General features: G+C 33.4%; 1 protein-coding gene across 2 annotated transcripts; it reads left to right on the forward strand.

The window, feature by feature from the left end:
* Positions 1 to 3,040: 3,040 nt before the first annotated feature.
* Positions 3,041 to 18,707, forward strand: LOC141461818 (sodium channel protein Nach-like). 2 transcript variants are annotated; one of them, XM_074143185.1, is made up of 11 exons: positions 3,041 to 3,118; positions 5,720 to 5,867; positions 7,983 to 8,035; positions 8,120 to 8,285; positions 9,360 to 9,493; positions 11,233 to 11,329; positions 11,412 to 11,563; positions 11,655 to 11,776; positions 14,951 to 15,113; positions 17,698 to 17,801; positions 18,578 to 18,707. In XM_074143185.1, exons 2-11 carry the CDS (start codon positions 5,736 to 5,738, stop codon positions 18,694 to 18,696), a joined length of 1,242 nt encoding a protein of 413 aa, XP_073999286.1. In that variant the 5' UTR covers positions 3,041 to 3,118; positions 5,720 to 5,735; the 3' UTR covers positions 18,697 to 18,707. The 2 variants fall into 2 exon arrangements, with proteins under 2 accessions (XP_073999286.1, XP_073999285.1); XM_074143184.1 differs by lacking the exon at positions 3,041 to 3,118 and adding an exon at positions 4,775 to 4,928.
* The last annotated feature ends 3,732 nt before the right edge of the window (positions 18,708 to 22,439 follow it).

Here is a 22,439-nt window from a genome sequence, read left to right on the forward strand (position 1 = left end):
GCAAAACGCCTCAGGAGACTAAAGAGAAGCTTGATAAACATTATGGTGACACTGCACCTTCGATTAGAACAGTTTATAAGTGGTTTCAAAATTTTCGGAGTGGCCATAGGGGCACAAGTGACGCTGAACGTTCTGGACGCCCTGTTGAGGTTACTACTCCAGAAATCATTGATAAAATCCATGATATGGTGATGGATGACAGAAGAGTGAAGGTGCGTGAGATTGCTAGTGCTGTGGGCATCTCGAATGAACGGGTACATAATATTTTGCATCAACATTTGGACATGACAAAGCTATCCGCAAGATGGGTGCCGCGATTGCTCACGCCTGACCAAAAACGAAATCGTGTGAAGTGTTGCAAGGACGGTTTGCAGCTTTTCTAGAAGAATCCGCAGGACTTTAAGCGTCGTTTCTTCACTGTGGATGAAACATGGATACATCACTACACTCCTGAGACCAAAGAACAATCTAATCATTGGGTTACCAAGGGGGAATCTGCGCCAAAAAAGGCGAAGACCGTTCCTTCGGCCGTAAAGATTATGGCGACTGTCTTTTGGGATTCGCAAGGAATAATCCTCATCGACTATCTGGAAAAGGGTAAAACTATTACAGGTGCATATTATTCATCGTTATTGGACCGTTTGAAAACCGAGCTGCAAGAAAAACGCCCACGATTGGCCCACAAAAAAGTCCTTTTCCATCACGACAACGCACCAGCTCACACCTCAGCAGTTGTGGTCGCAAAATTAATGGAAATGGGGTTCCAACTCGTTTCACATCCCTCCTATTCTCCAGACTTGGCTCCCTCGGACTACTATTTGTTCCCCAATATGAAGAAATGGCTGGCGGGAAAAAGATTTTATTCAAACGAAGAGGTGGTTGCAGAAACGAATGGCTATTTTTCAGACTTGGACAAATCCTATTATTCGGAAGGGATCAACAAACTAGAGCAGCGTTGGATGAAGTGTAAAAGCCTAAAAGGAGACTATGTTGAAAAATAAAAAAGGTTTACCCCAAAAAATTAAGTAGTTTTTATTTTTGCACGGACTTTTCAAACGACCCTCGTATTCTTATTAATCACTTCAACCAATTTTTGTGCCAATAATTCAATTCTATTTCGGTGGTAATGAATTTAATACAATCTGCTGGTCCACAATCCACAAAGCTTATTATTGGGCCAAAGATCACATTAAATTATAGATGTCAAAATGGAAATTTGAATATTAAGTATTATTTATTTTCTTTTTCCATTTTTATCACATACTAACTATATACATAAATCTATTTAGTGAAATAGTACTTTTCATCTGCCAATTTTAGTCAAATTTCGATTTAGTTTAATAATTAAATCCGTCGTATCATTTATTTTAAATGAGACTGTTCTAATGAGAGCAATAAAACGCAACTTTTATAAATAATATTTAGAATAACTTTTATTCAAATTAAAACAAATATTTCAATTTAAATTGGTTTAAAGCAGAGGTTCTCAAACTTATTTCGTCTACTTTGAGAATCAAATCATTTTCTAGCGCCACCTACAATTTTTAACTTTACCACATCTTAAAAATCCCAATTGCTATCATTACTTTAATTTAATTATGGGGTAGCATGTGAATCTTATCCTGTTTCTGAGTTCGAACTTACATTTTAACGCTGCATTGCCAGTGCTCGAACTTAGTCAGTTATTGCCAATGTGGAGTCATATTGACTCCATAATTTATTTTTATCTTTTTTTTATATTGATTTCAATTTTAATAATAAAATTTGCATTAAAGGATGAGAAAGAATAGGAATTAAGAACGAAAAACCAAAATTTTGTCCACAAATCGGGCTTTAACATTCCACGCAGAAGGAATTAACTTCAACTTAGGATCGCAGTAATTTCAGTATTTTCTAGAAACCTGATTGGACTGCCTTCTGGTCAGGGACTTTTCCATTTTTTTTTTAAATTACATTCACTATTTTCAAGACAATGCCAGCTGTCATACATCTCGTCTAACAACCTACTTTTTGAGCACTCAAAAAATCGAATTAATGGGTCATCCGCCGTACAGTACTGATTTGGCACCAAATGACTTCTTTTTGTCGAAGAATAAATTACGTGGACAACGATTTTCGTCGGCCGAAGAAGCCGTTGATGCATTCAAAAACCATGTTTTGGAGGTGTCTCAAGCGGAATGGAAAATATGCTTTGACAAGTGGTTTGAACGCCTGCAGAAGTGTATAGATCATAAAGGAGAATATTTTGAAAAACAATAAAGTCATTTTCAATGACAAATTACTGTTTTTTTTTTATTATTAGGCTCAAAATATAAATAGTGTCCCTCGTTATAAGCATAAAGTTACAAGGAAGAGAAATTCATTTTTTTCTCTTTCAAAAAAAAAGTGAGAAAACGAATTACCTAATTGTTTTTCCGCAAGATAAAATGAAAAATGACTAATTTCTACTAGTAAAACACATGTACAAATCTACTACCTACATAAAGTACATAATAAGGACAATTCTATAGCCTTAAACGTGCGCTTAAACTAGAAAGTAAATGAGTTCACATTATAAACTTAGTATTAGTAAAAATTACTAGAGCTTGGCTATTTTAAGGCTATTAAAGCGGATATTAATGAGTCGGCCAATGTTCCTTAGAGGACAAAGTTAATTGTCATTCTGTGTAACCGGAAGTTATACTAACACAAGCTCTTACAAGGACACAGACACACACAAATACACAACAACAACAAAAAAACGGAAAGCCTCCTTCTTACAAAAACCTAGGTTATACCTGGGACGTCCTGAAGAACAGTTACAGGCGCCACACAGTCAACAATTAGCGATAGATCTGAAAGTCTACTTTATGTATTATTCTAATTCTTTTTTTTTTAACTCCTTATCATAATGTTCTCTCTGCTTATGACCACATTTTTAAAGGACACTCTCCTGTAAAGGATGAACCATATTTGGAGAAAATACAATCATATTCTGTCCTTAAATATTTAAACATGATTAAACTAATATAATAGATTATAGTTACCTAGTAATGCATATCCTTAATTATAGGCTGAAGAACAGATTTTGGCGCGACCGCTGTTTACTTGACATCGCCCTCTGACCAGCCCAAGTCAGGTTAGTAAAGCACCCTTAAAATCTAAATATAGTAAGGTCTAGTAGATAATGTAATTCTGTTTGTTTAGGTTATGATTCTAAAAATATCGCACTATAACCAGCGATAGAAGGTTTTTTTTTTTTCTATTTTGATTTGTTAGGACATCTTGTCAAGAAATGCATTTTACTGTTCGTCTATTTTTAAAAACAATCTATTTCCGACGTATTGATGGGTTTAAATTCTCTAGGGTCAAAATTATACATTTAGGTGGTATAATATAAAAGTATGTAGTAATATACTTATTTTCAATTGTACGTAATGATATTTCCAAAAAAATATCCCTTTGAAACATTATGTACACTGTACACGTCAGTTATCGTGGACAGAGACGACTAGCAAATGTCCCTTTATTATAAATACCTTTAATTAATTGTATTTACTCCAAATTACACGTACAATTTCACAAACAACTACACAGTTGAAAAAGATAAGAATGTGAATAAGCCTTAAAAACCCTTTGCACCCACTAACAGATAATCCTTATATCGGAATCTGGAATTAACCAATACAACTAGGTATCTTATAAATAAACTTCCCTGATCTGTTAGACTTGTGTGCAATTTGTAACCATTGACTTCCTTATTTTAGGTTTAAGATAAGCTACATTAAAATTGACTACTGGTCCATCTAAAAGACTTTTCAAAGAATTAAAAAACTTGATAAACTAACACTGTTGTGCTCGTGAACACGTTTTCTTGCAAAAACAAACGTAATTTCTCATACGAAGATAAAAGGAATCCTGGAAAATGATATACCGTTTGAAAGCCCATTAGGCCAGGAAACGTTTATAAAAAGTGCCAGCACCTAGGTCTGATAATGATCACATAAGGGCCTAATGAGTTTTCTTATAAAAATTTCGATTACTATTATTTTTCCAGCATCCGGAGGAAGATTAAGGCTGTTTGGAGAATAACTTATGCTTTGAAATGGTATCAATTTTTAGAAAATTTATCTGTCTTTCTAACCGTGTCATCAGAATCGAATTCGGACTAAAATTTTCTGAGTAATAACGTTTTTATTACAAAAAAGTAATGTTTTTAGAGAAAAAATTTTAAGTAACGTCACTCAAGAACAGTGGAAAATATGAAGTTGGCCAATACGTCATTGAACTCCACTTCAGATGTTACTACACACAATAGGCCTATGGACATTACTTACTGGTTCACCCTGTATTTTAAAGAAAATTTGGGAATATTACCTTTTATAGGAAAAGTGAAAAAAAAAAAATGTAAATTGGGGCACTTTTCTACAGTGCGCTTTTTCGTGCAGTTTTGGATAATCAAACCTTACACAACTAACCTAACAGATAGTTTTAATAAATGACGTTTTTCATAAAAAAGAATGCCTCTAACAAGCTCCATGAATATAATGCACAGGGAAGTTAGAACATTATATAATGGATTTCTCTGATTTTATCAATTTTTGATTGGCGTGATGACACGCTAGTAAAAATACTGATGTGCAATCGTTAGATTCATATCACTTTTATTTTACTGTAATTAAACCAAAAACTGATACTATACCAATTATTATAAACTAAAACTAGGTTTTTAGCCGAGTTCCAGGTTCAGATAAGCTGTATAAAAATCGGATAGTTCGCTAAGCACATTTCAGTCCATCACGTACATACGTCCATTTTAGAGATACTATGCTTAGAGTGTATCGTTTTGGTAAAACCAAATTTGGTAGATATATCTACGATTTTGGTGATGACACAACGCTGCATGGTCTGAGATATATACTGAAACCGAACAGCCATTTCGCTGAAACGTATGTTATCAAACACTAAAGTTATTCTGGTAGATATTGGGTATAATATAGTTGTGTACGCAAATGATAACTCTCTTTTGTAGATTTTATTGTTTTATGTTTTGGTCAAAATTATTTTTCCACTTTTTTGAAATCTATTATTAGAAAGAAATGATATGTATTAGTGCTGATTTTTTGATTTTAAGTTCACACCAGAACTACCCAATGTTAAAGCTCCAGAGGTGACTATTTCCCATCATGACATAGTTGCGTCTGATAAATCAAAAATTAACTCTCTCTTAAGTTGTTTCAAAGCGCGAACAGACTGAAACGTGAAGTAGAGTACGCAGAGCTTTCCCTAGCCAATAGATCTGCCGCTTCGTTTCCCCTTATGTCCTGAATGATCAGGTACCCAAACCAGAAAGACCTTATTTTGGTCACTAATTTCGTTCAGGGCACTCAGACAGTCCCAAACCAGCCTTGAGTTGACCTGGTATGAACGATAGCTCGCAGAGCCGCCTGGCTTTCCGAGAAAATCACGACCTTAGAATTAGTTATTCCTCGTCCAACAATCTCGGCAGCACAGAACCTTATTGCAACTAGCTCAGCCTGAAAAACTGTAGCTAGTTTCCCTAGGCTAACCGAAAACCTACATTTCGGCTTCACCCTGTACACTTCTGCTCCCACACCTTCCTCTGTACTGGAGCCATCCGTGTACCACATAAAACTTAAGTCTGTCCGCACAATTGACAAATAGTTATATAAGTGGGATTGTCAATGATAATATGTTTATTTGGATTATTGTTACATAGACTGCTGTGGCTAATCATGGTATTGCTGAGTCTATCCGGAGCGATATCACTGATTCTCAACTCTTGGAATCGCTATAACGCCAATCCAACTGTTATCTCTTTGGAGAAAGATTATCGAGACTGGAAGATAACCTTTCCTGCGGCTACCGTAAGTATTTTTCATTTTCACTACCGTAAGAAGACCATTTTCACTTGATAACATTGGTAAGACTCAACAGGGAACTGAAGCGTTGAACTGGTTTGGAGCGCTGTGTCTAAAGCGGTGGTTTCCAAAATTTTTCACGTGTTGATGTTGATAAGATTCAACAGAGAACTGTCCAAGCCTAGCTGTTCAATATGCTAAGTGATCAAAACTGGTAGTGTCTAAATCAGCGTTTCCCCAACCTGTGGTACGCGAGTTGCTGGCTGGTGGTAAACGAAAAATAATCAATAATGGCGGACATAAAATATGAAAAATATCATAGAAACGTTTTTTCCTACAATACATAAAAATTATTTTAATTAATAATATACAGTAAAGTTGTTAATATGTAACAGTAATAAGGTTAGTCTGTCTCAAGATATACGAGAAAATATAATAGCATAATTAAACAGGGTTAAAATTCTCTTTCATGGAGTATTTTTCTAAATCCGAAAACACCAATGATAATTGGATTTCAAACCCCCTTCTATAAAGAAAATTTATGAAAAGCTACATCATTATCGATAAAAGATGAAAATTTATTTAAAAGATGAATTATCATGTGACAGAACTTAAATTATAACTATGTAAAAATCTGCTTAAAAAGACTGATTGTTACGAGTAAGCTCTATCCAAGCGACATTAAATTTAATTGGTACGTACAGATAGTTGAATGCTTGAAAGAAATTAATTTAGAAGATTTGGGCGCAAATATAATAATCCTAAAGAAGAACTTTGTAAATTAATTAATAATTTTGAAGAGCAAAATATGTACACAATTTTTAATTGTTTAAAGTTTTAAAACTAAGATCTTACAATTTACAAAGTGAACTTCTTTGTAACAGATACATTGTATCTCTATACATATAAAGATAATAATAATGCACTCGGAATAACAAATTTCACGAAATACTATCATTTTTACTAAGCTGTAAAATTTAGCATGATGTACTACCAAGTGGTGCGCAAGCCAAAAAAAGGTTGGGAAACGCTGCTCTAAGGGAGCAGTTTCCAAACTTTCTTATTTGTCGCGGAATAGCAAATATTTGTAAAACATCCTGTAACGAATAAGCTTACCTCTTACATATTTTTACTTAGGCTCATAGTGTGAGGCAATTTGATTTTTTTTTTTAAAAACTAAATCAATGTGCTCTTGCTTTTTTTAGATAAATAATAACCTTTCAAAATAATCTGAAGCAGTACTTAGTTTTCTGTGGTATTTAGTTTTGGTAGCTATGTTTTTCGAAAAGGCAGATACGCCTTGTAAGTTGCTTTAATAAACGTTATTAGCCATTTTCGATAACTAAAACTAAGAATATTCGTAAATGTTCGAATAGAAATTCGCTATCAGAACTGCTTTCAATTTAGCCTCTAATTTAGAATCCGATTTCAATTTTCACATTTTTATGGCAGAAATACTTTTGAAATTTCTTTTAATCACAAAGAGTTTTGAAAGAAATGTTTTTTTTTTCTAAACATGCGTACCTATTTTCCGTTAGAGACAGATATAGAGGGCATCTTGTCTCGTGGAAGCTGTGAATTTGAACCATAGAGGTCTAGCGGAACACAATTATGGGAACCGCAAGTCTAAAAAGACTGTTTTCTGGTATCCAGAGATTATGGTAAAAGTAAACTTTTGTTTAAACCATTGTAAAAAATCATTAGACTGCATAAGAGTGTCTGTGCGTATTATATCCCACTTTGATTAGAAGAGACAGCCAGTAAAGCTAGACTTTTCTCTGTCTTAAAAAGAAAAACGGTACATTACGATCCGTAATATGTCATAGATTAGAGCTTTCCGATTACTAAGGAGTGCCTAAGGACTAAGTTAGCCTCCACCTTCATAAAAAATAGAAACTATGTGTAGGCTACCCAGAACTTACACCTCTAAAGGCCGCCATAACAATGCATACCATGCTAACGCTCTTAAATCAGCCAAGCGCAAATACCCAAGAGAACTTGGTAAAGAACTGTAATGTCTTAAGACGCTGTAATCCATTAATCTCAATTATTCACCCTATTCATAATTAATTCTTGCCAATTCTTGCAAAAAAATTTTAAAAATATTTCATGTTCGAACAGGCTTGCTTCTTACAACGGTTAAATGAGACTGCTGCAGTTGAATTAATCTATGAGTAAGTAATTGCATACTGACTAGAATTTTGTGTTTTTATACTCATTTTACTTTAAAAAATTTCATTTTTTTGACGTGCTTTTAGTAAATGGGGCATTGATGAAAATTCAACGGAATTTAAAGAATATTCCCTATTTTTAAACACTGTAGCCAATTTAACATATGATAATTTAAAAGATTTTCAACAATTTATTGGCAACAATGATTTGAAAAAAATGACTGGAGATGAAATTTTAGAAATTGTAAAAAAGGTGATTTATTAATTTATTATTTAATTTTCTAAAGTGTTCATGATTAATAAATCAAAAAATAAATACTGGTAAATTCCCTAAAAATGCTTAACTTAAAAAAACACACACAAATCAGAAAGATATCAATGTGCCATTAGAGAGATATAGGTTTGAAATTTGAACGACTTGCAAAACCTCCAAAATTTAACCTTCTATATCTTAATAACTATTTTCACTAAAACATTTAAATTTATAGCAGCTATAGAGTAAACGTTTCTCTACAATTCGGTAAAGAAATCATTAAATTCTGATCAATACAAAAGGAGATATAAAGGTTTGAAATTTGAACCATATACAAAACCTCCAAAATTTAACCTTCTATATCTTAATAACTATTTTCACTAAAACATTTAAATTTATAGCAGCTATAGAGTAGACGTTTCTCTACAATTCGGTAAAGAAATCATTAAATTCTGATCAATACAAAAGGAGATATAAAGGTTTGAAATTTGAACCATATACAAAACCTCCAAAATTTAACCTTCTATATCTTAATAACTATTTTCACTAAAACATTTAAATTTATAGCAGCTATAGAGTAGACGTTTCTCTACAATTCGGTAAAGAAATCATTAAATTCTGATCAATACAAAAGGAAATATAAAGGTTTGAAATTTGAACCATATACAAAACCTCCAAAATTTAACTTTCTATCGCTGATTAACTATTATAATTAAAACATTGAAATTTATACCAGTTATAGAGCAAACTTTTGTCTACAATTCGGTAGAGAATTCATTAAAATCAGAACAATACGACGAGAGATATACAGGTTTGAAATTTGAACATTTTACAAAACTTCCAAAATTTAACCTTGTCTGTAAACTTCAGCCCTGCCAGTTAAGTACATGTACGTTTAAGATACGCTCGAGAGTTTGATGTTGATTGAGGAGGTATGTAGTGATGGTTCCTAAACGAAAAAACGGTTTTTGAGATCCCTACAAATTTTTTTATTTTTATTTTTTAGTTACATTTTTAGATAATTAGCAACTAATTTAACTACTAGCTGACAATTTTCTTTTTAAATTTTTACAGGTAACCACCGATATGGTATACCGTGCAAGCTTATACGACCGCAAACATAAAGATATTAAATTCCATGAAACTTTAACCGAAATGGGAATCTGTTATACCTTTGCTGGAGTGGTACCAAACTATATTACCCTGAAGTAAGTAACTATCTCTATATTATGAGCAGTAGTGGTTCCCTAAGACAGATCGGCAGGGTGCGTATGGCGGACACAGTTTCAGGAGCTTACATAGTGAGCTCTCGTAAAGACCTGCAAGGCTTAGAACAGACTGAGCTGGGGTAGGGAAAGGAATTAAGATCCTTTTTGGTGCCTAGGAATCATTTTTAATCAGTAGGTTTCATGGGATCGCCACCTGCAATGCTGCACACAAGGCAAGAGCCCCCTAGCTAGGTCCAAAAAGATGTGAAAGAAAAATTGGACCTTGAAGATCTGTACAATGATATAGATTGGAAAATTGGGCTCTGTGTAGCTGTGGCCTAGTGAACGAAGGCCTCACCGACGAGTGAAGCTAGAGAAGTTAAAGACTTGAGTACCAAACCAACTGCGGCTATATAGGATCTTCTTCATCGTCCAAAACGGCAGGCAGAACCGTGATAATAGGTACACTGAAGTGGCAAGCTCCTAACTTCGTATATCAAACAGCTAAACAAAGGCAGTGTAAAGCTTACAGCGTTCTTATACTAGACAGAGAGATTTGAAATTGAGAACTGTCAATATCAGGCGAATGTACACTGACGGCTCCAAGACAGAGCCAATCTAAGGTTGGACATCTCTCAGTCTAGTTAGGCAGTCTTTCAGGCGATGTATTCTTCTGCTGCAAATATAAAGTAATGCCAATTTCCTTAACTTATTGGATACCCGGGAGGCAATCAAATCCTACAAATTCTATTCAAAGCAAGTGTGAGATATAAAGCTGATCCTATGAAGCTTTAATGGGGCCTTACACCTTTTGTGGAACGGCAGGAAATACAAACAAAGCATTGCCCTGAGGATAACCTAGATAGGTTCCGTTCCTTCAGGATTGGCCCCTGAATATAACTCCATAATTAAAGCCCGAATACTTAACATAAATACAACTTTAACCTGTTTACAATTCATGTTTATATATTACTTAAATATTAAGACCAGAATAGAACTAATATACAGTCAAATTTCCTCAAAGTTAGCCTATTATTTAATTAAGGATTCAAAATTGGCGAGGAATCGTTCAAAAAAAAAAAACAACTCGTCTTTTTGCCAACGTTTCGACAAATATATTGTCTTCTTCAGAGCGTGGCTATGCGGTTTGGTTGAGTTACAGAAACAGTTTCGACAACAGTTTCAACAACGAGTTGTTGTTTTTATTTGACCAATTCCTCGCCAATTTTGAACCCTTAATTGAATAATTTACGGTCACGAAACCTATATATTCTATTATTTAATAATGTAGCTTGGTTTTATAATTAAATATTGAGGCCAGTTTTGGGACTAAGTTAAAACTGAATTGCCTACTTGTAAGTTTAACCAGTATTAAGGATTCAAAATTGGCAAGGATTCGGCTATATAGATCTTCTTTACCGTACAAAAAAGCAGCCACAACCTTGGTAATAGGTCCACTGAAGAGGCAAGCTCCTATCTATATCAAAACTGCTAAACAAAGACAGCGTCAAGCTTACAACGTTCTTATTCTAGACAGAGAGATTTGAGTCTTTTTTTGGCAAAAAAAAGACGAGTTGTTGTTTTTATTTTGAACCGATTCCTTGCCAATTTTGAATCCTTAATTTTTTATAATTTACGGTCGCGAAACCAATATATGTTTAACCAGTGTGACTATAATTAAGGCTATCTTTGAAGGAAATAGCCTGACACTTAACTTGATCATATTTCCAAATTTTCAGGAAGGATCCAGTGACTACAAATTTAAACTTACCCTACTGCAATTACCTGAACTCTTTGTGCTACGCTAGAATTGAAGATTTGCCTACACCAGTTAAGGTTAGGCCTTTGAATCTGGTATTTTCTTTAGCAGATTTAGCTCTAAAAGTTCTTAATTTATTTGATTTGCTTTTTTTTTTAGTATTATATTCACTCTCCGAATGAAATTCCTGACAGTTCTCACAAATATTTTGTAGTCTACGTTAACATGGAAAAAGATACTGGCTTTAGATTTCAGGAGACAGTTGCCTCACCGGAATTACGAAATCTTGATATACGTCAAAGGAATTGTAGGTGAGTGATTTTGAACATTTCTTCACAGATTTTGGCATCCAGAATCCACTCAAAAAGTTATTGTTCTACGTCACTTTTCTTGTTTTTCCAGATTTGTTGACGAACCTTTGCAAGGTGATAAGATCTATTCCTATAATCTTTGCATAATGAGGTGTCGCAAAAGATTGGCTATATCATTCTGTAAATGCCTACCCTTATTCTATACCAAAGAAGGTAATGCTCCAATTTCATGTAGTTCAGCAACATTTACCACTGTCTATCCTAGGGAACTTATTGAGGTGCGGTCAATAAATATTGTAAACAAAATTGTTTCGGTAAATTCTTCTTCTTCTTCAGGGTCTGTACAAAAGGAATAATATATTAATGTAAATATAAACTGAGTAAATTAAAAAATATAAAGGGTGTTCATTTTAAGAAGTATCAAATGCATTTCATGCTTAAACGGTTAATCTAAGCAAGCCAAGTTAGCCTGGAGGTTATCAACTGCTCTCTGTATCTGAGGAGGCACCTTTGAAGGCACAGTACATGCTGCGCAAGTTGCGTAAAGTGCATTATTTGATAAATTAAAGGTTTGATCCTTTACATGAAAGATATTGATCACTTAAATATGTGGCAGGAGGTTTCCAATTTTTTTTTTTTTTTTTGGTAATTAAACGCAACTCTCCCAAAATTACCAAATAATTATTAAACCTTCTTGTTTGTAACAGATGTAAAATTAATTTTTAGCCATTTTCTGTATGCTTGAGAACATCTAAAGCTCTTTAACATTTGATTTTACTTAGGAAAAATCACTCGGAAAACGACTTATTTCCCGATAATAAGAAAAATACTATCTTTACTGCCTTGGCAATATTTTCAGTAGAAAGGGGATGAAAAAATACATAAAAATGGCCTATCGCGTGCACTTCTTTCTCGTTGATAACAAGTTAAAAAATTGGAATATGATTAATAAATATCAGATTTTGAAATGGCCTAGCACCTTTAATTTTGGAAGATATCGAATTGCGGTTTCCGGTTTCTTTCTTAACTTTTTATACTCTTTAAAACTGTGTGTATGAAAATGGGGGGTCAACTGCGAACCCTTACTTTTGGTCGCGCGTTTGCCGCGTATGCGGGCACGAATCTAAAATAAAGTCACATATTCTGAAACTAGAGGTGATGGGCAACAAATGTTTCGCTCAGATTAACCGTTTAAGCATGAAATGCATTTTAGGCGTCTTAAAATGGAACACCCTGTATAACAATTTTTAGGAGAAAGATTGAAAATTTAAAATGTATAGACCTAATATTAAAATAGGATAGCAATTTAAAAAAAATAATATCTGAAAATGACTTACATTATAAAATTTGTGAAGATTAATGTTAAGCTACATCATAACTAGGCGCCACGGTAGCCGAGCGGTTAGTGCCGAGACCTTTAAAGCTAAGACGTATTGTGTGGTACTGGGTTCGATTCCCCGGTCTCTAGGCCTTGGATTTTATTTAATGGTTAATAAAAGAAATTTACAGTAAAGTATATGTTTGCTAGTCGCCTCCGTCCACGACACCTAATTTGGTAGTTGGACGTAAAGCCAGCCTGAAAAAGTAGGCAATTACTTGACTTTACATCATCATAACTGTTGAGGATTCATGGAAAGGCAGGTTCATATAGTGGTAAAGGAAGGGTGAAGAACAATAGGGCTGGAAAAACCGTGGGTACGCCATGTTATGTTTTCATCTTTATTCTACAAATTTGTATACGAGGTGTGTTCAAAAAGTAACGGGAATTTTCGTTTTTTGAAAAAAATATTTATTTATTCATCTACATTAATATTGTCGCCTTCAAAGTAGTCCCCTTCGCATACAATACACTTGTGCCAGCGCTTTTTCCAATCCTCGAAACACTTCTGAAACTCAATCTTTGTGATAGCTTTCAGCTCTTTCAGCGATTCGCTTTTAATGTCATCTATGCTTGTAAAACGACGGCCTTTTAATGTTCTCTTTATGTTTGGAAATAGAAAAAAGTCACATGGAGCCATGTCTGGCGAATATGGAGGCTGGGGCATCGTTAAAGTTTTGTTTTTGGCCAAAAATTCACGAACAAGCAATGAAGTGTGAGCAGGTGCATTATCGTGGTGCAAAATCCATGAATTGTTTTGCCACAAATCCGGGCGTTTTTTTCGGATTGCTTCACGCAAACGGCGTTGAACTTGTAGGTAGTACTCCTTATTGATTGTTTGACCTTGTGGCAAGAATTCATGATGCACTATGCCATTAAAATCGAAGAACACAGTGAGCATAACCTTCACATTCGACCGCACTTGTCGAGCCTTTTTCGGTCTTGGCGATCCAGAATGCCTCCACTGGGACGATTGAGCCTTAGTTTCGACATCATATCCGTAAACCCATGTTTCGTCACCTGTTATAACACGTTTCAGTAGATCCGCATCGTTGTCGACTTCATTGAGTGACTCTTGAGCAACTTCCATTCTCCGCTGTTTTTGTTCGAAATTCAACAATTTTGGTACAAATTTTGCTGCCACACGTTTCATACCCAAAACATCCGAAAAAATTTCATGGCATGAGCCAATTGATATGGCAACATCATCAGCGACTTCTCTGATTGTGATTCGGCGATCGTTCATAACCATTTCTTTCACTTTTTTCACGTTTTCATCGGTTGTTGATGTGCTTGGACGTCCAGGTCGTTCGTCATCTTCAACGTTTTCGCGGCCATCTTGGAAACGCTTATACCACTCGTAAATCCTTGTTTTACTCATAGCAGACTCACCATATGCCTTTATTAACATTTCACACACTTTATTTCATTTTTTACGCAAAATTTAATACAAATTCTTTGATCCATTTTTTTTAACAAACAAAAAACGCCAAGCTCGAAAAACACGTCTAACCTTAACGGCTGCCACTTAAGAAGTAAACAATGAATATTACTGAAAATTTTATCGTACTTCAGGGGCATGTGTACCAACATAATAAAAAAAAAAATTTTACAATCAGACTCTCCAAACCCGCGAAATTTAAAAATTCCCGTTACTTTTTGAACACACCTCGTATATTTTTTATTCACTCAAATAAAGATATTTGTTTACAATATTCATTGACGCACCTCAATAATTTTGCTAGGATAATCTAATAATTGGTCGATAACCAAAACCATCATTTACCACTATGGTCGATAACGAAAACCATCATTTACCACTGGACTTAGTGGAAAAGCGAGGCACATCGTCGCTAATTCCTACCCTTACAATATTTATTATCACTAAATATGGGAAAAAATGCCAAATTATGTAGAAAATAAAAAAAAAATCGCTATACAATGGTGTGATTAGAGAAATACGTGCGATTGTTGATTGTTGATTTTACCATTCTTGAAATTATTTGCAGATGGTGTAGAAATATGTGGAGTTACTGGCCTGACATGTCTGTCCAAATATAGAGACAATATTCAACAACTTATCGATAGAAATGGTAAAAAAGTCGAATGCCCTTGTTTGTACCAATGTGAATCTATTGTCTATTATTTAGATAAAGATACTGAAAGAACATGGTAAAAGAATTTTCTTTTTAAAGTCATTTATAAGAGAGTACAATTTAATCAGTCACCAAAAAATGGTGATACAGTCGACTTTCGATAAATCGAAATCCAAGGGACTAGAAGAAAAATTCGAATTATCGAGACTTCGAATTACCAAGAAGTTTGAATTATCAAGAAGGGGAAAAAAAATTCGAATTATTGAGAGTTTTTATTATGTATATATGTATATACAGTGAGTCCCATTAATATTGGGACAGTACATACAGAAGTTAAAAATTGACGAAAATTAAAAGTGGCACCCATTTATTCAAATTTTTATAAATTCATTTCATTTTATAATTACTATTAATTAAATAAAAACTATTTAAATAATTACATAAAAATGTTTCGGTAGATTAAAAAATATATATATTATAATAAGTGCAAATTCTACCTCTCATAAATATTGGGACACTATTATAATTTATAGTTTGTCCAAGGTTTTGCCCGAATATTTATACAATTTGTAAATATTTACCTTAAGCATATATTCAATATGAAATTAATAATTAAATTAGTTTATATAAATCAAGCCACGTATAACATGTCGCGCAAAAATACAAATACAACGATTGAACAAAGAAATATTGTAATTTCTATGCACAAAGACAATAAAAAGTGTTAGAGAGACAGAAAAACTGATCGGACCTAAAACATCTACTGTGTGGAACATCATTCAGCGTTACCAAAAAGAAAAAAGAATTGTTTCAACCCCACAAAAAGGCCGTCCTTAACTGCTCTCTGAGAGAGAGCAGCGTTATATATTAATAAAAGAATTAAAAAAGATCACCGACTTAGTGCTCCAAAACTTCAATGTGAAATTTTTGACATGTTTAGAAAGCAAAAAAGGGGCAGAAACTGTTCGGAGAGTGCTAAGAAAACTCGACTATCATGGTAGAGTAGCGTGGAAGAATCCTTTTGTCAGTAAGATAAATCGTGTTAAGAGAGTGAAATTTGCCGAAAAATGTTTTAATGGAAATAGTGACTTTTGGAATGATATACTCTAGCGATGAATCAAAATTTAATGTTTTTCAGTCAGATGGATGGGTTATGGGCTGGAGGAAAGCGAATGCTGAACTCGAAAAGAAGAATTTACAGCCAACATTAAAGGGTTTTAAAGCTCCACCTCCGGGTGGAGGTGGGTCAGTTCTGGTTTGGGGCTGGATGTCCGCATCAGGATTTGGAGAATTAGTGTTTATTGATGGAATGTTGGACAAAATAGTTTATAGTAATATATTAAAAAATAATTTGGAAAAAGTGCCAAAAAATTGGGTATTTTAGGGTCTTTTAAATTCTACCAAGATAACGACCCCAAACCTACGGCTTGGGTGATACGTCAGTGACTGTTATATAATTGCCGAAAAGTTTTCCAAACCTCTCCGCAGTCACCAGATCCTAATCCCATTGAACAATTATGGCAATATTTAGCCAGTGCTTTAAGAAAAACAAATAATATCTAACAAAAATGAATTAAAACGATGTTTCCTGGAAGAATGGGAAAAAAACACCACCTGAATTAACCAAAAACTTGTTTCACCTATGCCTGATCGTTTGAGGGCTATTGTAAGTCAAAAAGCAATTATTAAATTATTACCAACCAAATATTAAATAGTAGGAGATTTTAATATTGAACGTTTAAACACTAGCACTTCTGGTGTCCCAATATTTTTGAGAGCCTTATTTCACACTTTTTCAAAAAGTGCTACCTAACAGTTTGGAATTTCATCGATTTATACTTATATATAATTTCCACAGATGTTGCTAATGTAATTTTTTTTTAAAAAAAATTCCAAACTTTTGTATGTTTTTTTCATTTTCCTTTTAAATCATTTTGTAATAGGTGTCCCAATATTAATGGGAGTCACTGTACATACGTATATTGAAAATACGTATGAGCTTACCCAAGTTTTAGACATATATATTTATTTAAAAAAGTAAAAATAATGAAAACGACAAAAAGAACTAAAAAATTACAAATGTATTAACATTTCAATAAATAATAATTTACATATGTACCTAATTAAAAAAATGAACAGTTTTTGTTACAATGTGGCTTGTCTTAGTCAAGTGACTTAGAATTGTAGAAAGCGTTGATGGTGGAATATTGAAAGTTTTGGCGATATCTTTTTTTTTCGAACCACTTTTCACGGCCGCGATAATTTTTTTTTTCGGACACAGTAAGGAAGACGTACTTCCCATCGTGACAAACTAGGAAAGAGAATCGGAAAGTTAAACTGGGCTGAGAGGAGGGAAACATTACGCAGGAAATGAACAATGAGCGGAAAATGAGAAGTAAACATTACTAGGGAAAATTCGAATTATAAAGAGGGGAAGGTGGCCACGTTCGAATTATAGAGCCTTCTCTCCCCCTCTTGTTAAGAAAAGGATTTCGAGTTATCGAGCCTATCTAAATACACTGCATTTTTTCGATTTACCGAAGTTAGCAGCTGTAGAGTTCGAATTATCGAAAAATTTGAATTATCGAGTTTCGAATTATCGAGAGTCGACTGTAATAATAATAAACATTTTTTTGTTTTGTTCACTCTTAAAATTACAGGACATATCCGGTACCGAAGAATATCAGATTCCGTTGGTCAATTGAACGCTACAGCAAGACTAGATTTCGCAGAGATATCATCTTTGGAGTTGAAGATCTTCTTGGTATGTTATAGACTAAGTTTTCGGACTAAGCTACCAGTTTTCTGTAATTTAGATTTTGATTATTATTATTTATTTTCTGTATTTATACAAAGTTGCATGTTACAGTAACAGTTAGCCTTTTACTATACTACAAGAATTAATACAAAAATAATTGAAATAAACAAACTTATACTGTAATTAAATACAACAAAACTGCAAATGAATTTAAAACGAAAAAGGAAAATGTCACCCAATAATAGTACATAAACTGTTCTTTTCTTTTGCTCATATTCGAAAGGAACAAAATAAGAGGTAGCTCGGGGAGACCAACATCAACGTATAATAATAAACAGGAACCAAGGCAGTACAAAATCACAAATTATTCAATCGCATTACCTATTAAAGTAACATTGTAGATCTAGTGAGCACAGACTGGACATTGCTCTTGTAGCAAAGCACTACGTAGTCTCATTGCTTTAGTAAAAAAATCTTTCCTCATTAACCCATCCTGATAATTCCCTACGACGTCTAAAACGACGTTGGCCTCGTGATCTTCTTTCCAGCAACTAAAATTCCCGATTGTGTCAGCACTGGCTGATTTCTCTCTTCCTGTATCCTTACGGTTGCGGTGTGCGTCGGCTAGCTTTCGCATCCTGTATTGTACTTGTACCATTCACATTTTGCCTGGTGTATATGTATTTTTATAAAAAGGAGAAAAAAATAAGTTATATTTTATCTTAAAATTTTTATTTCACAATATTCTATTCATTAGTCATGTCTACATTTCTACGTTTCAGTTTCGCTTGGTGGAATTGCAACTTTTTTTCTCGGATGCAGCGTCATTAGCTTCGTAGAATTAGTCTATTATTTCAGCTTGAGATTGTTTTGGTATGTAATGAGTTTGAAAAAAATATAATTGAAAATGTATGTATTTGTATTTGTATTTCCTTTAACTCCATACAGAACGACCATATTAAAGTTGGGGAAGGTTTGGTGAATTGATTATAACTTTGTACCAGTAAGTAGGAGATCGCCAGTTCGAATATCGCGTGTTGCTACTATTTATTTCTTAGAAATAAAAAAATGTTAATAGTAAAGTATGTGCTTCCGCGTCCGTCCGCCGACATCTAATTGATAGTTGGAGGTTAGGCCCTGCTTGAAAATAAAAGTAAAGTAATGCCTATTTTTTCAGACAGGCTTTACGTCCAAATACCAATTAGGCGACTAGCAAACATACTTTACTATAAAGTTCTCATATTAAATATTAAATCAAATCCAAGGCTTCTAGACAGGGAATCGAACCCTGTACCACAATATATATTAGCTTTACAGGTCTCTCCTTCTAACCGCTCGGCTACCGTGGCGCCTTGCTTGAAAATAAAGGCGATTACATTACTTTATGCTACAGCCAGAACAATTTGAGCACATTATCTAAATCTCCACTAATAGATTCAACCACTTTGAGATGCTGGAATCGGACTAAATCATCTTTAAAAGGCTGCCAATGGACTATGGGCTGTAGGTCTCGTTCCTTTCCAATGTTCAATATTAATAATAATAATAGGATCGCACTTTTTCAAAAAATTAATAAATCAATGTTATCAGTTACTGACGTTACACTCGCTGACGTGAGACAATTACAAAAATTCTGTACATTGTCAGATATTGTGATATAAGTAACTCTAACCATAGCCAACCGATGCACAGGCCAAAGAGATAAGATGGGATTGGCCCATATTATCGGAACGGTAGTTCACTCCACATCTACCCTATTAGATGTAACGCCACTGATAAAGTCACATCTGTCACTTTTTAAAACTAAGCCTAATGACAATGTAGAACACCTGTCAGACAGATTTAACATATAATTAACTTTTATTATAGTTAATAAAAAAACCCATACATACAAAACACACCCTAAATCTAGAATTAGTTTAATCTAGCATGTGCAATATTACTATAGTTATGGCTACTTAAATGGGCAATAACAGAGCTTGGCCACACTTAAATATTAAGTCTAGAACAGAGCTAAGTTACGATTGCATTACCCTAAGAAAGTTTACTCTGTATAATTCTATAATTAAGGCTAGTTTAATAGGCAAATTTAACGTATTTCATAGCTAGGCCAATAATTAAATAGTGAGCCTAGGAAAGAGCTAAGTTACAACTGCTTTTCTCTCCAAATAAGTTTGTTCTGTATAAGGCTAATTTAATAGACAATTTTAACCTGTTTCATAGCTTCATCATATTTAAATATTGATCCTAGAATAGAACTAAGTTACAACTACATTTCCCTCCAAATAACTTTGTTCTGTATAACACAATAATTAAGACTAATTTAATAGACAATTTTAACCTGTTTCATAACTTCGTCATATTTAAATATTGAGCCTAGAATAGAACTAAGTTACAACTACATTTCCTCCAAATAACTTTGTTCTGTATAACACAATAATTAAGACTAATTTAATAGACAATTTTAACCTGTTTCATAACTTCGTCATATTTAAATATTGAGCCTAGAATAGAACTAAGTTACCACTACATTTCCTCCAAATAAGTTTGTTCTGTATAAGACAGTAATTAAGGCTAATTTAATAGACAATTTTAACCTGTTTCATAACTTCGTCATATTTAAATATTGAGCCTAGAATAGAACTAAGTTACAACTACATTTCCTCCAAATAACTTTGTTCTGTATAAGGCTAATTTAATAGATAATTTTAACCTGTTTCATAACTTCGTCATATTTAAATATTGATGCTAGAATAGAACTAAGTTACTACTACATTTCCTACAAATAAGTTTGTTCTGTATAACTCAATAATTAATCGCAGGTTTTTATATGAATTTCTGGTTAAATTAAAGGTACTAATCGATTTGTGTAGTATATTTTAAAATATGTATGTGTACGCGGCGCGCGTATGTGTATGTGTTTCAACAACAGATTTACCTATTAACTGTTTACACTTGACTTTATCTATTCAAGGGTTGACTTATATTTTAAAATATACTACACAATCGATTAGAGCCTTTAACTTGGCAAATTGATCATCAACTAATATTATTTCGTCCCCAAATTTATAAAAATCAAAAAGGATATAAAGAACCATCTTGCAATTATGCAGTATAGGCCACTGCTACTTAAATAGAAAACATTAATCTATAGCATTGCTAGGTCATATTTAAAAATTGTGAATACAATTTGAAATAAAACTAAGTTACAGTTGAATTTACTCAAAGTAATTGCGTGTAGTTTAACTATATAATCACGGCCTACTTTTATATCACAGAATGTGAGTAATTGCAAGAAGAGATAGTTGCCCTACATGATTTGATGTATGTGTACGCGGCGCGCGTATGTGTGTGTGTTTCAACAACAGATTTACCTATTAACTGTTTACACTTGACTTTATCTATTCAAGGGTTGACTTAGATAGGTTCAAATCAAGAAATCCCCTTGCCTATCTACCCGCCCCATATTGTCAAGTATAAAGACTAGTATGTTGCTATTTTACGTGGCATAAGGTCTACTTTTGTAATTATTTCATCTCTCTTTTTTTTTGTTCGCCCTATATGTGTACGTGTAAGTATATTTGATGTACACAACAATGAATATTTTCACAATGTATGAGTGTATGCAGTTTGGTTATTCCCTTATTGTAGGGGTCTCTAGACCAGTACCCTATGTAAGGATTTTAGGGCATTGGATGGTAGCGTCATGCATGAATAACTTTCAAAGCCACTAGCATGCGCACATCATGCTTAGCGTATAGCAAAGGAACATGTGATGTGCAACGCTTCAATTCTCTTAACACCCACTCACACACTAATACACACATCACTTGCAAAGCCAGGTCATCATAGTACTTATGGCAGTCAAAACTGGTTAAACATACTGCCCAGGAAATTAAGTTATAATTTAGTTGCCTTCAATATTTTAAATTTATTCAATAAGCTAATGTTGTCTATTAAAATACTTTTAATTAAATACTGTAGAGAACTGTTTCATCATTTTTGGATGGCTGATTCCATTAATCCAAGAAGAAGAAAGATTTTTTTTTTGTCAATTTCAGCCGTAATTTATTTATTTGCTTATTTTGTTGCCAAAGTTTCCCAACCTGGGAACAGGTTATCTATCATCAGGGCTGTGGAACAAATTCTATAGAAACAGAAAAAAATTATTGTAGATTGTAAACTTTTACTGTTAAATATGTTTCACAGCCCTGAAGATAACTTAAGTCGTGTACTTGGAATTAAAAAACAAAACAAAACAAAATTAAGGCTGAAATTGTGCAATTATCTTTCTTTCCCTAAATTATATAATTAAGACAAACTTATTTGAAAGAAAATTTAGTTATTTTCTACCTTCAATATTTAAATATACAAAAGAATTAATAGATTAAAGTTGCCTATTAAAATAGCTTTAATTATACAGTTATATTAGACGAACTTATTTGAATGAAATTCAGTTATTTTCTAACTTCAATATTTAAATATATACAAAAGTCATAATAGATTAAAGTTGCCTATTGAAATAGCTTTTAATTATACAGTATGTTATATTGGACCAACCTACTTGAATGAAATTTAGTTATTTTCTAACTTCAATATTTAAATATATACAAAAGTCATAATAGATTAAAGTTGCCTATTGAA

This window comes from Rhodnius prolixus, unplaced genomic scaffold (assembly GCF_049639745.1).
Source record: "Rhodnius prolixus isolate KJV_2025 unplaced genomic scaffold, Rpr scaffold_12, whole genome shotgun sequence".
NCBI lineage: Eukaryota > Metazoa > Arthropoda > Insecta > Hemiptera > Reduviidae > Rhodnius > Rhodnius prolixus.

What these genes read in the sequence shown, in the direction of transcription:
- LOC141461818 (XM_074143184.1), top strand. Translation starts at nt 4,807, where the DNA reads ATGCTTAGAGTGTATCGTTTTGGTAAAACCAAATTTGGTAGATATATC. An exon ending in ATACGTCAAAGGAATTGTAG is followed by an intron (nt 11,564 to 11,654) that starts GTGAGTGATTTT and finishes TTGTTTTTCCAG; the next exon opens with ATTTGTTGACGAACCTTTGC. An exon ending in AAAGATACTGAAAGAACATG is followed by an intron (nt 15,114 to 17,697) that starts GTAAAAGAATTT and finishes TTAAAATTACAG; the next exon opens with GACATATCCGGTACCGAAGA.